General features: G+C 47.6%; 1 protein-coding gene across 1 annotated transcript in view; it reads left to right on the top strand.

The window, feature by feature from the left end:
* The window catches only part of LOC137571260 (cytochrome P450 2K6-like), a 42,907-nt gene extending 37,024 nt beyond the window's left edge, over positions 1–5,883 (top strand). Inside the window, exons 8-9 of the mRNA XM_068280137.1 lie at positions 1,258–1,399; positions 5,555–5,883. Coding sequence (XP_068136238.1) covers positions 1,258–1,399; positions 5,555–5,733 — 321 coding nt within the window. The 3' untranslated portion in view covers positions 5,734–5,883. The remainder of the gene's footprint in view (positions 1–1,257; positions 1,400–5,554) is intronic.
* Positions 5,884–13,857: the final 7,974 nt, after the last annotated feature.

Consider the following 13,857-nt stretch of genomic DNA (forward strand, 5'->3'; position numbering starts at 1 on the left):
TATAAAAAAACTTTCCTAGCATAAACTGGCTTCTGAAGGCCCATACACACGCTCAACAAAAGTCTTTCAAATGCCCAATTATCAAACAACTTTTGTTGTTGAAACAAATCAAAAAAGTTATTTGCTATTGTTCAAACAATAACATATAGGAATAACATATAGGATACTTTGTATCCCCATACCCAAAAAGTAGGCGGAGACAAATACAAATGTCACTGGGGAAATGTAATCTGCAGCTATTCTTACACTGTTAATGGCAGGGTTCTCAAACTTTGCACAGTTGGTCACTGGGTGACTGGGATTAAAGGGGAACTGAAGAGAGAGGTATATGGAGGCTGCCATGTTTATTTCCTTTTAAGCAATACCAGTTGCCTGGCAGCCCTGCTGATCCTCTGCCTCTAATTAATACTATTAGCCATAGCCCCTGAACAAGCATGCAGCAGATCAGGTGTTTCAGACTTTAAAGTCAGATCTGACCAGACTAGCTGCATGCTTGTTTCTGGTGTTATTCAGATACTACTGCAGAGAAATAGACCAGCAGGGCTGCCAGGCAACTGGTATTGCTTAAAAGGAAATAAATACGGCAGCCTCCATATACCTCTTTCTTCAGTTCCCCTTTAATATTCAGAAAAGTGGGTGGAGCCTACAAAAGCCAATTAAAATCCACCTATTGATTTTCAAGAGGAATATTTAATTGCTGCCATTCTTGCACTGTCAATGGCACAAGCCTCAAATGTGGTACAGTTGGTCATTGGGTGACTGGGGTTCAAATTCAGCCACAGCCAATCAGATTTGTTTCATTTCAATGCAAATTATTGATGCCAAAGACCACAAAGCTCACAAACTAGGTCATTGAGTAATTGTGTGTTAGGGTTAGAAAAAGTGGATGGAGCCAACACTGGCCAAATACATACCAGGGCAACACCAGGCTATCAGCTAGTATAAAATAAAACTGTGGAATATCTTAACAAGTCATTTTTAGGGGGAGGAGGATAGATGCAATTAGTTTTAGTTTATTTTCACCCTTTAAATTGGACAATCCTGGCTGCAGTCCACAGGGTTTTCACCTCGAGTAATGCAACCTTCAGTGAACTATCAGCTGTTTTTGTGACAGGTAATCTTTTGGCAACCTACACAACATACCTCCTGGCCTATTTTCCCTATTATGTACACTGTTTTTATATTTGGTACGGTAATCATTAAAACAATACTGAATTCTTTTGCGTAACTTCATTAATGAAATGTTGATCATTTTAGGGCACACATGTCCTTCCATTGCTGGCATCTGTACTATATGATAAGGATCACTTTCAAAGGCCAGAAGAGTTTTATCCTGAACATTTTTTGGATGCTGATGGAAATTATGTAAAAAAAGAAGCCTTTATACCTTTCTCAGCTGGTAAGGTCATGCTTGTGATCACAAACACTTACATTGTGGTCAGAAACTTGGTTTGCCTTTATTGTTTCTAGAATTTTTCTATATTGCTACTGTCCCCATGGACCACTGCACACAGGTCCTATGCATTGAGGTCGAACTAGCAGGCCACATAACATGAATTATTATTAATAGGGAGGACATTCTGATACAGAAATAAATATGGATTCAACCAACATTTTTGGGGTTGTCTCAGTCACTCACGTAAAAAAGGGGGTTGGGCCAGCACCATGCAAAATAAATTCTGTATAGAATATATATATAACAATATCTCTGTAACGATCGGTGTAACACAGAGAGGGTCTGATTACCGGTGAACTGCAGTCTCACCAGGAATACAGAATATACCCGATTATTGGTGATCTGCAGTATCACCGATAATCAGATATATCTACTAGTACTAACCTCTGGACACCAGGGAGAACAAGTGAGTGTTTATGCAACAGTATACTTTGAGCACTTCTCCAGAAGTATATTCCTTCCTGTGGCCTAGACTCTCCAGGAGGGAGGAGCTAGGCTGAGGGTAGGAAGGTCAGAGCGTGAGTGACACCCAAGAGGGAGGGAGTCACTAACAGGTCTTGGAACTGCCTCTAACAGTAAGGCCAGTTCTCGAGGTCGGCAAGCCAGGTCGTTAACACACAGACAGATAAAGTACAGAATCAGGATGCAAATACAGAGTCCAGGAACGAGCAGAGTTTGGCAACAGGATATCAGAAATAGCAAGGTACAAGATCAGAGTTCAGAGGGATAGTCAGACAGGCGGAAGGTCATAACAAATAATACAATGCAATGTTCCTAATGCTAAGGTGTGAACGCCTTGATGTCAACACCTTTGGAAACTATGCTAGAACACAGATACAAACAAGGTCTGAGTGCTACCACGTTGTGATCGCAACGTCAGCCAACCAGAGAATGCCCAGCACCCAGTATATATAGTAAGGTGCTCTCCGGCGCCTCCCCTAAGTGCTGGACCAATGGCAAGTGGTGAAATTGTCAGCTGACCAGCCTGGTCAGCTGACCCTTTTCTGGCTGTCATATAAGCTCTGCCTCTCAGCGCGCACGCGCGTCCTTCTGAATCTGTGTGGACTAGCAGTCCCAGCCACACCAGACATGTCTTGCAATGTAATCCCTGATTCAAGCGCGGGGCCGCCGCCCCGCTCTCTAAGGGAGCGGTGGTTTCCCCGCGTCCGGCTGCACTGTCAGTTGCTCTGCTATCCAGGCAATCTGCCGCCTCCAACGCGGAATCCACCGCTCTGTCCATGCGGCATGCGGCGGTATCTCCGCGTTGTGCCGCCATGTTGGGCGCGGAAACAGCCGCCTCACTCTGAGCCCTTGTGGCGGCTTTTCCGCGTTTCCTCACAGTACCCCCCCCCCCCCGGATGCAATGTAATCCCTGATTTAACCGCGCGGACCGCCGCCCCGCTCTCTAAGGGAGCGGCGTTTTCCCCGCGTCTGGCTGCACTGTCAGTTGCTCTGCTATCCGTGCAATCTGCCGCCTCCAACGCGGAATCCACCGCTCTGTCCATGCGGCATGCGGCGGTGTCTCCGCGTTGTGCCGCCATGTTGGACGCGCAGACAGCCGCCTCACTCTGAGCCCTTGCGGCGGCTTTTTCGCGTTTCCTCACAGTACCCCCCCCCCCCCCCCCCCCGAGGAGTGGACTCCAGACAGCTCCTACCAGGCTTCTCAGGATGCAACGCATGGAACTCCCTTCTCAATTTGTCAGCATGCATGCGACACTCAGGTACCCATGATCTCTCCTCGACACCATACCCTTTTCAATGAACCAGATATTGTCCTGAGTTCTGAACTATGCGAGAGTCTAAAATCTTCTCTACTTCGTACTCAGGTTGGTCATCTATCATCACCGGAGGAGGAGGAGTGGGACCCACATGAACTGCTGGCTTAAGCAGTGACACGTGAAAAGATCTCACGCCGCGCATACTGGCAGGGAGGTCAATGGCATAAGTGACATCGTTGATCTTTCTGGTCACTGGGAATGGACCCACATACCTGGGCCCCAACTTAGCTGAGGGCTGTTTCAAGGTCAAGTGACGTGTGGACACCCAGACTAAATCTACTGGCAAAAACCTCCACTCCAATGAACGTCTCTTGTCAGCTTGACCTTTTTGACTTTGAAACGCCTTCTCCAAATTATTTTTCACAATCCACCATGTATCTTTAAATGACCTTTGCCAGGCCTACAGAGCTGGAAACGGAGTGGAGGCGACTGGCAATGGGGAGAATTTAGGCAATTTCCCGGTCACTACCTGAAATGGACAAAATTCTGAAGAGGAACTTTTTAAATTATTGTGCGCAAATTCTGCGAAGGGTACAAACTTAACCCAATCATTTTGCGCTTCTGCAACGTAACACCTTAAAAACTGTTCCAATGATTGGTTGACTCTTTCCGTCTGACCATTGGTCTGTGGGTGGTAGCTAGTGTTGGGCGAACAGTGTTTGCCACTGTTCGGGTTCTGCAGAACATCACCCTGTTCGGGTGATGTTCGCGTTCGGCCGAACACCTGATGGTGTTCGGCCTTTTAAGTTCGGGTTCGCCCCGAACTTCTAATGGCCGCCGAACAGGGCCAAACAGGGCCCCTGTTCAGCCGAACAGGGCCCTGTTCGGCCGAATACTGCCCCCCTATGGGGTCGCAGGCATAAGGGGGGAGCATGCCCCGATCGCGGGGGGGGGTCGGAAATTCCCCCCACCCCCTCCGCTAGCGCTCCCCCCTCTGCCCGCTTCCCCATTCAAAAGTTTAAGCAAAGTACCTGTAGTGGATGGCCTGGCAGTGGGCGGCACTGTGGAGTGAGGAGGAGGAGTCCGGAGAGTGACGAGTTGAGGGAGGCCGGGCAGCGGGCGTGAGGTCAGAGAAAGGGCGGAAGTACCACAAGGGTACTTCCGCTGAACCGCCCGCTGCCCGGCCTCCCTCAACTCCTCACTCTCTGGACTCCTCCTCCTCACTCCACAGTGCCGCCCACTGCCAGGCCATCCACTACAGGTACTTTGCTTAAACTTTTGAATGGGGAAGCGGGCAGAGGGGGGAGCGCTAGCGGAGGGGGTGGGGGGAATTTCCGACCCCCCCCCCGCGATCGGGGCATGCTCCCCCCTTATGCCTGCGACCCCATATGGCCCCCAAAAGCTGGATGTTCGGAAAGTTCGGGGTTCGGCCCGAACATGCCGAACATCTTGGCCATGTTCGGCGAACTTTCCCGAACCCGAACATCCAGGTGTTCGCCCATCACTAGTGGTAGCCCGACGAAAATGACAGTTCCATGCCCATTTGGTGACAGAATGCCCTCCAAGATCTGGAAACAAATTGGACTCCCGTATCTGACACGATGTTTTCCGGAGTGCCATGCAATCGGAAAACGTGGATGATGAACAAATCGGCCAATTCCTGGGCCGAGGGGAGTCCCTTCAAGGGCACAAAATGGGCCATTTTACTAAAACAGTCGACTACCACCCAAATGACCGACATGCCCTCAGACTTGGGGAGCTCACCCACAAAATCCATGGACAAGTGGGTCCATGGCTCACTCGGGGTGGGCAAGGGCTGCAATTTTCCCACAGATGCCAGTCGGGAGGGCTTACTCCTCGCACATACCGCACACTCTCTAACAAACTCTTTGCAATCGGCTGCTAGAGACGCTAGAGAAATGCTACTTCATTATGCGGCGTGCATAAGACTTTGCGCGCGCCACTTTACAGTACCGCAAATGTTAATGTAACCACCATTCATAATTACATTAAAATACTCTATTTTACTGTGTGGGCGAAGCTCCATTGATTTCAAGGCTTTGCACATGCAAACTAGGGTGCTAAGTAGTTTGCACATGCAAACTAGGGTGCTAAGTAGTTTGCATGTGCAAACTAGGGTGCTAAGTAGTGGTATACACGTGCAAAACATTTGTGAATCAAGCCCTTTATGTTTAACCAATGTATTTATTATGCTAAGGTACATGCAGTAACATAATGTCCTTTCTAATTCTGTGACCCTTCTCAGTATCTCAACAATGAATACTTCAAAGATTCCTCACAGATTGAGGTACATTGTGCCATATGTAATTGATGTGTGTGTTGATGAAAATTTTTATTTATTATCTCCCACTCCTGCTAGGTAAAAGAAGCTGTGCTGGGGAGACCTTAGCCAAAATGGAACTGTTTTTGTTCTTTGTGAGTCTTCTGCAGAACTTCACATTCAAGGCTCCTCCTGGGGCGATTTTGGACCTTGGTGGAGCAGTTGGATTCACACGTTGCCCCAAGAGGCATGAGATTTGTGCTGTGGCCCGGAGGTAACACTGGATCAAATGGTGCAATCACTACTGCATTTTGTCTGAATACAAGAAGACAAGGTCAAGTGCAGTTTTGGAAGGCTTGCATTGAGATCCATTCAACTGACTATGCTAAAATGAAGCCTGCACACATTTGTTTTCCTTGTACATTGAAGACAGCCTTAAAATTGCCCTTAAGTGGAAGAAAAACATTGAGATTTACTCACCCTGGTCTTTGTCTTTAATTGAGTACAGCTGCCAGCTGCTGCGCATGCATAGCCTGATCATGTGTGCATCTTTTATTGTGCTCCTGTGGCTGAGAGCAGTCTGCACATGTGTAGTTGCAAGTATTACAAAATGCGCATGCACAAGACCGCTACAGGCCACAGGAACACATTTGAGAGGACATGTGTGGCCAGGACAGTGCGTGGTGTCTGAACATTCTTTCTCCTATCTAATCTGCAAATCCCAGCTAACCACCTGTTCTCTTTAACTACTTTAGAACCGAGCTGATTGAAATCTATGCCCTGGTTTGGTGGTTACCTGGCTGACAGGGCATAGATTTAAATCAGCCGCCGCTGCGTGCATCTGCAGTTTCCGCCGCTCCGCCCAATCTCGACGCTTATTGCCCACCGTCTCTCGCTGCAGCTCACTGGCTCTGCCTGTCATGGCTCCTGACTAGAGATGTCGCGAACCGCCGATTTTCGGTTCACGAACCGGGTTCGCAAACTTCCGCGGAAGGTTCGGTTCGTGGAAAAGTTCGCGAACCGCAATAGACTTCAATGGGGAGGCAAACTTTGAAAACTAGAAACATTTCTGCTGGCCAGAAAAGTGATGGAAAAGATGTTTCAAGGTGTCTAACACCTGAGATCTTTCAGTGACTACAAGAGGGGGGGGGGGGGGAATTCAAAAATACCTTATAGTTTATGAGAAAATCAATTTTAAAGTAACTCCTTCTGACCGTGGGAAAATTAAGCGCCCGCCGACTTTAGCAGTTAATAGCAAAGCCGCTTTAAAAGCTAGAAACCCCTAGAAACTTGCAGAAAATGTTAAGAAGAACAGTGGGAATAAGAGGAAATTTTTTTTTTCAAAAAGACCTTATAGTTTTTGAGAAAATCAATTTTAAAGTTTCAATGTAAATTCTCCTTCTGACCGTGGGAAAATATACCCCCGCCGACTTTAACTGTTAATTGCAAAGCCCCTTTAAAAGCTAGCAACACCAAAATTACTGGGAATGTTAAGAAGAACAGTGGGAACAAGAGGAACATTTTTTTTTCAAAAAGACCTTATAGTTTTTGAGAAAATCGATTTTAAATTAAAAAAAAAAGAGTCGATTCATAAAAAAGAACCGATTCATTAAAAAGATCCGGCTCATTCATAGTTAGTATAGCAGAGAGCCGTTAGTATAGCAGAGAATGCGTCTTTGGAAGGACATGAAGCTGCTGGCTCCCGCTGTCTCTCCCCACCTGCCTGCACCTGTCAACCCCCACCTAGGCTGGCACCCAGCGCACCCATGGGTGCACTGGGTGCCAGCCTAGGTGGGGGTTGACAGGTGCAAGCAGGCAGGTGGGGAGAGACAGCGGGAGCTAGCAGCTATGCGTCCCAAAGGACGCATTCTCTGCTACGTGGGGCACCGGAGGTGGGGAAGAGCCCCTTGTCCATGGATTGGACAAGGGCTCCGGGGGGGGAGGGGAAGGCTTGGCTACCCCTCCCCCCCGGAGCCCCCCATACCATGGACCATGCGTGCTGGTATAGCTCAGGGTGCGAAGCCCCAGTTGGCCGGGGCTCCGCATTCTGGTTATCCCAGCCTGCATGGGGGACAAGGGGTTACAGAGGCTCGGGAGGGGGGACCCCACGTCGTTTTTTTTTTTCAGATTTCCCACACTCAGCACATAAAAATATTAAAAAAAAATTATATATATATGAAGTAGTTCAAAGCATTTTATTGTTTTAATATTGATGATCTTGGCATACAGCTCATGAAAACCCAAAATTCCTATCTCAAAAAATTAGCATATCATGAAAAGGTTATCTAAACGAGCTATTAACCTAATCATCTGAATCAACTAATTAACTCTAAACACCTGCAAAAGATTCCTGAAGCTTTTAAAAACTCCCAGCCTGGTTCATTACTCAAAACCGCAATCATGGGTAAGACTGCCGACCTGACTGTTGTCCAGAAGGCCATCATTGACACCGTCAAGCAAGAGGGTAAGACACAGAAAGAAATTTCTGAATGAATAGGCTGTTCCCAGAGTGCTGTATCAAGGCACCTCAGTGGGAAGTCTGTGGGAAGGAAAAAGTGTGGCAGAAAACGCTGCACAACGAGAAGAGGTGACCGCCCGGACTCTAAGGAAGATTGTAGAGATGGACCGATTCCAGACCTTGGGGACCTGTGGAAGCAGTGGACTGAGTCTGGAGTAGAAACATCCAGAGCCACCGTGTACAGGCATGTACAGGAAATGGGCTACAGGTGCCGCATTCCCCAGATAAAGCCACTTTTGAACCAAAAACAGCGGCAGAAACGCCTGACCTGTACTTGACACTGGACTTCAGGCATTTTGGCATTTCCCTCTCCCCAGTCTTTCTCCAGACTCTGGCACCTTGTTTCCGAATGACGTGCAAATGTTGCTTTCATCTGAAAAAAGTACTTTGGACCACTGAGCAACAGTCCAGTGCTGTTTCTCTGTAGCCCAGGTCAGGCGCTTCTGCCGCTGTTTCTGGTTCAAAAGTGGCTTGACCTGGGGAATGTGGCACCTGTATCCCATTTCCTGCACACACCTGTATACGGTGGCTCTGGATGTTTCTACTCCAGACTCAGTCCACTGCTTCCGCAGGTCCCCTAAGGTCTGGAATTGGTCCTTCTCCACAATCTTCCTCAGTGTCCGGTCACCTCTTCTCGTTGTGCAGCGTTTTCTGCCACATTTTTTCCTTCCCACAGACTTCCCACTGAGGTGCCTTGATACAGCACTCTGGGAACAGCCTATTCGTTTAGAAATTTCTTTCTGTGTCTTACCCTCTTGCTTGAGAGTGTCAATGATGGCCTTCTGGACAGCAGTCAGGTCGGCAGTCTTACCCATGATTGCGGTTTTGAGTAATGAACCAGGCTGGGAGTTTTAAAAGCCTCAGGAATCTTTTGCAGGTGTTTAGAGTTAATTAGTTGATTCAGATAATTAGGTTAATAGCTCGTTTAGAGAACCTTTTCGTGATATGCTAATTTTTTGAGATAGGAATTTTAGGTTTTCATGAGCTGTATGCCAAGATCATCAATATTAAAACAATAAAAGGCTTTGACCTACTTCACTTGTGTGTAATGAATCTAAAATATATGAAAGTCTAATGCTTATCAGTACATTACAAAAAATAATGAACTTTATCACAATATGCTAATTTTTTGAGAAGATCCTGTATATATATATATATATATATATATATATATATATGTACACACACACATATATATATATATATATATATATATATATATATATATATATACACAATATACATATATATATATATATATATATTTATTTATTTTTAAGGACTTACGAGGCCCCAAGTATGAAAAAAGTTAAATACCATTTTATAATCCAGATCCATGGAGGACACCATCTGCGCGCCCCCCCCCCCCCCCCCCGTTCATTCCGCCATGGCACCCGCAGTAATACCGGCCCCGGTCGGGTCCCAACCCCTCCAAACGGGTCGGGTTCTCATTCCCCCCTCAATATGGCCGCCACAGATTGCCGCGGCTGCGCAGTCCGCATAGATGCAATTGCCGGCTGCGCAGCTCTAGGTCCTCCTCCCGATGCATCTGATGTATGCACGCATATTGATGACGCGGCAGGAGGAGGCCCTAGAGCTGCGCAGGTGCAATCGCGTCTGTGCGGACTGCGTGGCAATCTGTGGAGGCTATATTGAGGAGGGAATGAGAACCCGACCTGTTCGGAGGGTCGGGAGACGGGACCCGACCGGGGCCGGTACTACTGCGGGAGCCATGGGGGAATGAACGGGAGGGCGCGGATGGCGTCCTCCATGGATCTGGATTATGAAAAGGTATTTGACTTTTTTTCACATTTGTAGCCAAGGCCTTTAAATATTGTTTCCTGCTATCTTTTTAACATATCCTGCAAATTTGGTGTTGCTAGGATGTAAGGGGCCTTTGCTATTAACTGCTAAAGTCGGCGGGTGATGATAACCAACCAGAATTATAGGGGTGCAAAAGTGCTGAATTCTGCTAAGGCTTCCATTAGGCTCCCTATTTCACTTTCCAAAATCTCACATCTTTTCAAAGGGCAATTGCTCAGCAGTGGCAAATTTTCTAGCATTGTAGGAACTGTTAGGGGGATCATAACTGGTGAGTTTCGGGCCCCTAGGCCGAAGAGGTCATAGCCTAGGGTCACAAAAACCTGTTTATGTGGGCAATTTCAATGGTGGCGAGTCTGACGTACATAAATCGCAGCCATGGCCGTTAGCAACGTCTGAATCTCACGAAATGTCTCATGCAGGTAGAAGACATATTGTTAGACTTGGACTCCAAAGATGGGTTCCATACATCTCTGCAAACCAGAGTTACAGGGGTGCAAAAGTAGTAAAATCCCCCATAGGCTTTCATTGGCTCCCTATTTCACTTTCCAAAAACTCACATCTTTTCAAAGGGCAATTGCTCAGCAGTGACAAATTTTCTAGCATTGTAGGGACCCTTAGGGGGAACATGACTGGTGAGTTTCGGGCCCCTAGGCCGAAGAGGTCATAGCCTAGAGTAACAAAAACCTGTTTATTTGGGCAATTTAGGGAGCCAATGAAAGCCTATGGGGGATTTTACTACTTTTGCACCCCTGTAACTCTGGTTTGCAGAGATGTAGGGACCCCATCTTTGGAATCCAAGTCTAACAATATGTCTTCTACCTGCATGAGACATTTCGTGAAATTCAGACGTTGCTAACGGCCATGGCTGCGATTTATGTACGTCAGAATCACTACCATTGAAATTGCCCAAATAAACCGTTTTTTGTGACCTTAGGATATGATCTCTTCGGCCTAGGGGCCCGAAACTCACCAGTTATGATCCCCCTAACAGTTCCTACAATGCTAGAAAATTTGCCACTGCTGAGCAATTGCCCTTTGAAAAGATGTGAGATTTTTGAAAGTGAAATAGGGAGCCTAATGGAAGCCTATGGCAGAATTCAGCACTTTTGCACCCCTATAATTCTGGTTGGTTATCATCACCCGCCGACTTTAGCAGTTAATAGCAAAGGCCCCTTACATCCTAGCAACACCAAATTTGCAGGATATGTTAAAAAGATAGCGGGAAACAATATTTAAAGGACTTCCGAGGCCACAAATGTGAAAAAAGTTAAATACCTTTTCATAATCCAGATCCATGAAGGACGCCATCCGCGCCCTCCCGTTCATTCCCCCATGGCTCCCGCAGTAATATCAGCCCCGGTCGGGTCCCGACTCCCGACCCCTCCGAACAGGTCGGGTTCTCATTCCGCACTCAATATGGCCGCCACAGATTGCCGCGGCTGCGCAGTCCGCACAGACGCGATTGCACCTGCGCAGCTCTAGGGCCTCCTCCTGCCGCGTCATCAATATGCGTGCATACATCTGACGCATCGGGAGGAGGACCTAGAGCTGCGCAGCCGCAATCGCATCTATGCGAACTGCGCAGCCGCGGCAATCTGTGGCGGCCATATTGAGGGGGGAATGAGAACCCGACCCGTTTGGAGGGGTCGGGACCCGACCGGGGCCGGTATTACTGCGGGTGCCATGGTGGAATGAACGCAGCGCAGATGGCGTCCTCCATGGATCTGGATTATGAAATGGTATTTAACTTTTTTCATACTTGTGGCCTCGTAAGTCCCTTAAAAAATATATATATATATATTTTTTTTTATTATCTTTATGTGCTGAGTGTGGGAAATAAATGAAAAAAAAATGACGTGGGGTCCCCCCTCCCGAGCCTCTGTAACCCCTTGTCCCCCATGCAGGCTGGGATAGCCAGAATGCGGAGCCCCGGCCGACTGGGGCTTCGCACCCTGAGCTATACCAGCCCGCATGGTCCATGGTATGGGGGGCTCCGGGGGGGGGGGGGGGCAGCCAAGCCTTCCCCTTCTCTCCCCCCGGAGCCCTTGTCCAATCCATGGACAAGGGGCTCTTCCCCACCTCAGGTGCCCCAGGAGGAGGTGGGGGCGACGACTCCCTGGGGGGGGGGTTCATGGTGGCATCTGGGAGTCCCCTTTAAGAAGGGGATCCCAGATGCCCACCCCCCTCCCAGGAGAAATGAGTATAGGAGTACAAAGTACCCTTTACCCATTTCCACAAAGGGTTAAATAAAATAAAAACACAACCACGAGAAAAGTATTTTATTATTCTAAATTAACCATAAATACTTACCTGTACCTTTAAAAAAGTTTTCCCACACCAATATCCACGGTAAACGATCCCACGAACTGTATCCTCCTATGTTGCGATCTTCAATTAAGTTGATTGAAGATCTCCGACGCCTCCCACATAGCAGAGAATGCCTCCTTTTGGACGCATAGCTGCCGGCTCCTGCTGTCTCTCCCTAGGGATGCTCAAATTCGGCTTCGGGAGATATCCGGATTTTTGCTATCCGGATATCTCCCAGTAATGCTGTGCAGGCTGGGCGGGGGGGTCAAGCATACCTCTCTGACGTCTTCTTCGGTCGTCCCTCAGCGCCTCCCACGATGCGCTCCAAGCGGCGGTCACGTGATTACAAACACTTCCTCCTTCCGGGTTGAAGGAGGAAGTGTTTGTAATCACGTGACGCGCATGGAGCGCATCGTGGGAGACGCCGAGGGACGACCGAAGAAGACGTCAGAGAGGTAAGCTTGACCCCCCCGCCCAGCCCGCACAGCATTACTGGGAGATATCCGGATAGCAAAAATCCGGATATCTCCCGAAGCCGAATTTGAGCATCCCTATCTCTCCCCACCTCCTCACCTGTCACTCTCACCTAGCCTGGCACCCATGGGTGCACTGGGTGCCAGGCTAGGTGAGGGTGACAGGTGCAGGCAGGTGGGGAGAGACAGCAGCGAGCTGGCAGCTTCACGTCCTGCTCAGGACGCATTCTCTGCTATACTAACGGTTCTTGAATCATCCGGTTCTTTTTAATGAATCGGTTCTTTTTATTATGAATCGACTCATTTTACTTTGAAACTTTAAAATTGATTTTCTCAAAAAGTATAAGGCAAAAAGTATAAGGTCTTTTTGAAAAAAAAAATTCCTCTTGTTCCCACTATTCCACTTAACATTCCCAACAATTTTGGTGTTTCTACCATGTAAGGGGACTTTGCTATTAACCGTTAAAGTCGGCGGCCATTAAAGTCTATGGGCGAACCGAACTTTGAAAAAAAGTTCCCGGTTTTCTGCGAACACGAAACCCCAATGTTCGCCTGGAACCGTTCGCCGGCAAATCGTTCTCTACATCTCTACTCCTGACCCTTTCTATCAACGTAAGCAGCCCCCTTTGGAGTATGCCAAAAAAATTTGTATCTACTTAAATTGACAGTTTCTAGTATGAAAGATAAAGAGAGAAACCGAGAGCCCAATATGGTGTAGTATGTATTGGATCAAGGGGGCAGAAATGATTAGTAAGTATTATACTCACAAACATGGGTTACCGCTCAGGTAACCACTGTATAGGCAGGTGGGGAGATTAGACCTGTCCCCACTCAGGATTAAGATGTCGCTCTCTGAAGAAGGATTTGTCACCCTTCCACCAAGGGTGGATATGACTAATAGATGTACAGCGGTGCCAACAGGATAAAAAATACTAAAAAGTTTAAAGCATTCCGGTGGCGGCGGTGGACCAGCCACTCAAAAATGGACTTGATGCTGTCACTTGAGAAACAAACAATTTATTCACATACTCCACGAACAATAACGCAACGCGTTTCACGGGCAAAACCCCGCCTCATCAGGCATTCAACAATGGGAGTATTACACACGTATAGGTCCAGTACACGCTTGGCACCTCTTTGACAGTTTCTAGTGTCTGCTTGTAGGAGGTAAGTCCACCACTGCCTCCTAAGCATTTTTAAACTTTTTATCATTGTGATTTTATTCTTCTGGTGCCTCTGTTTTCCCTACATAGCTATATACATCCACCCTTGGTGGAGGG

This window comes from Hyperolius riggenbachi, chromosome 4, assembly GCF_040937935.1.
Source record: "Hyperolius riggenbachi isolate aHypRig1 chromosome 4, aHypRig1.pri, whole genome shotgun sequence".
Lineage (NCBI taxonomy): Eukaryota > Metazoa > Chordata > Amphibia > Anura > Hyperoliidae > Hyperolius > Hyperolius riggenbachi.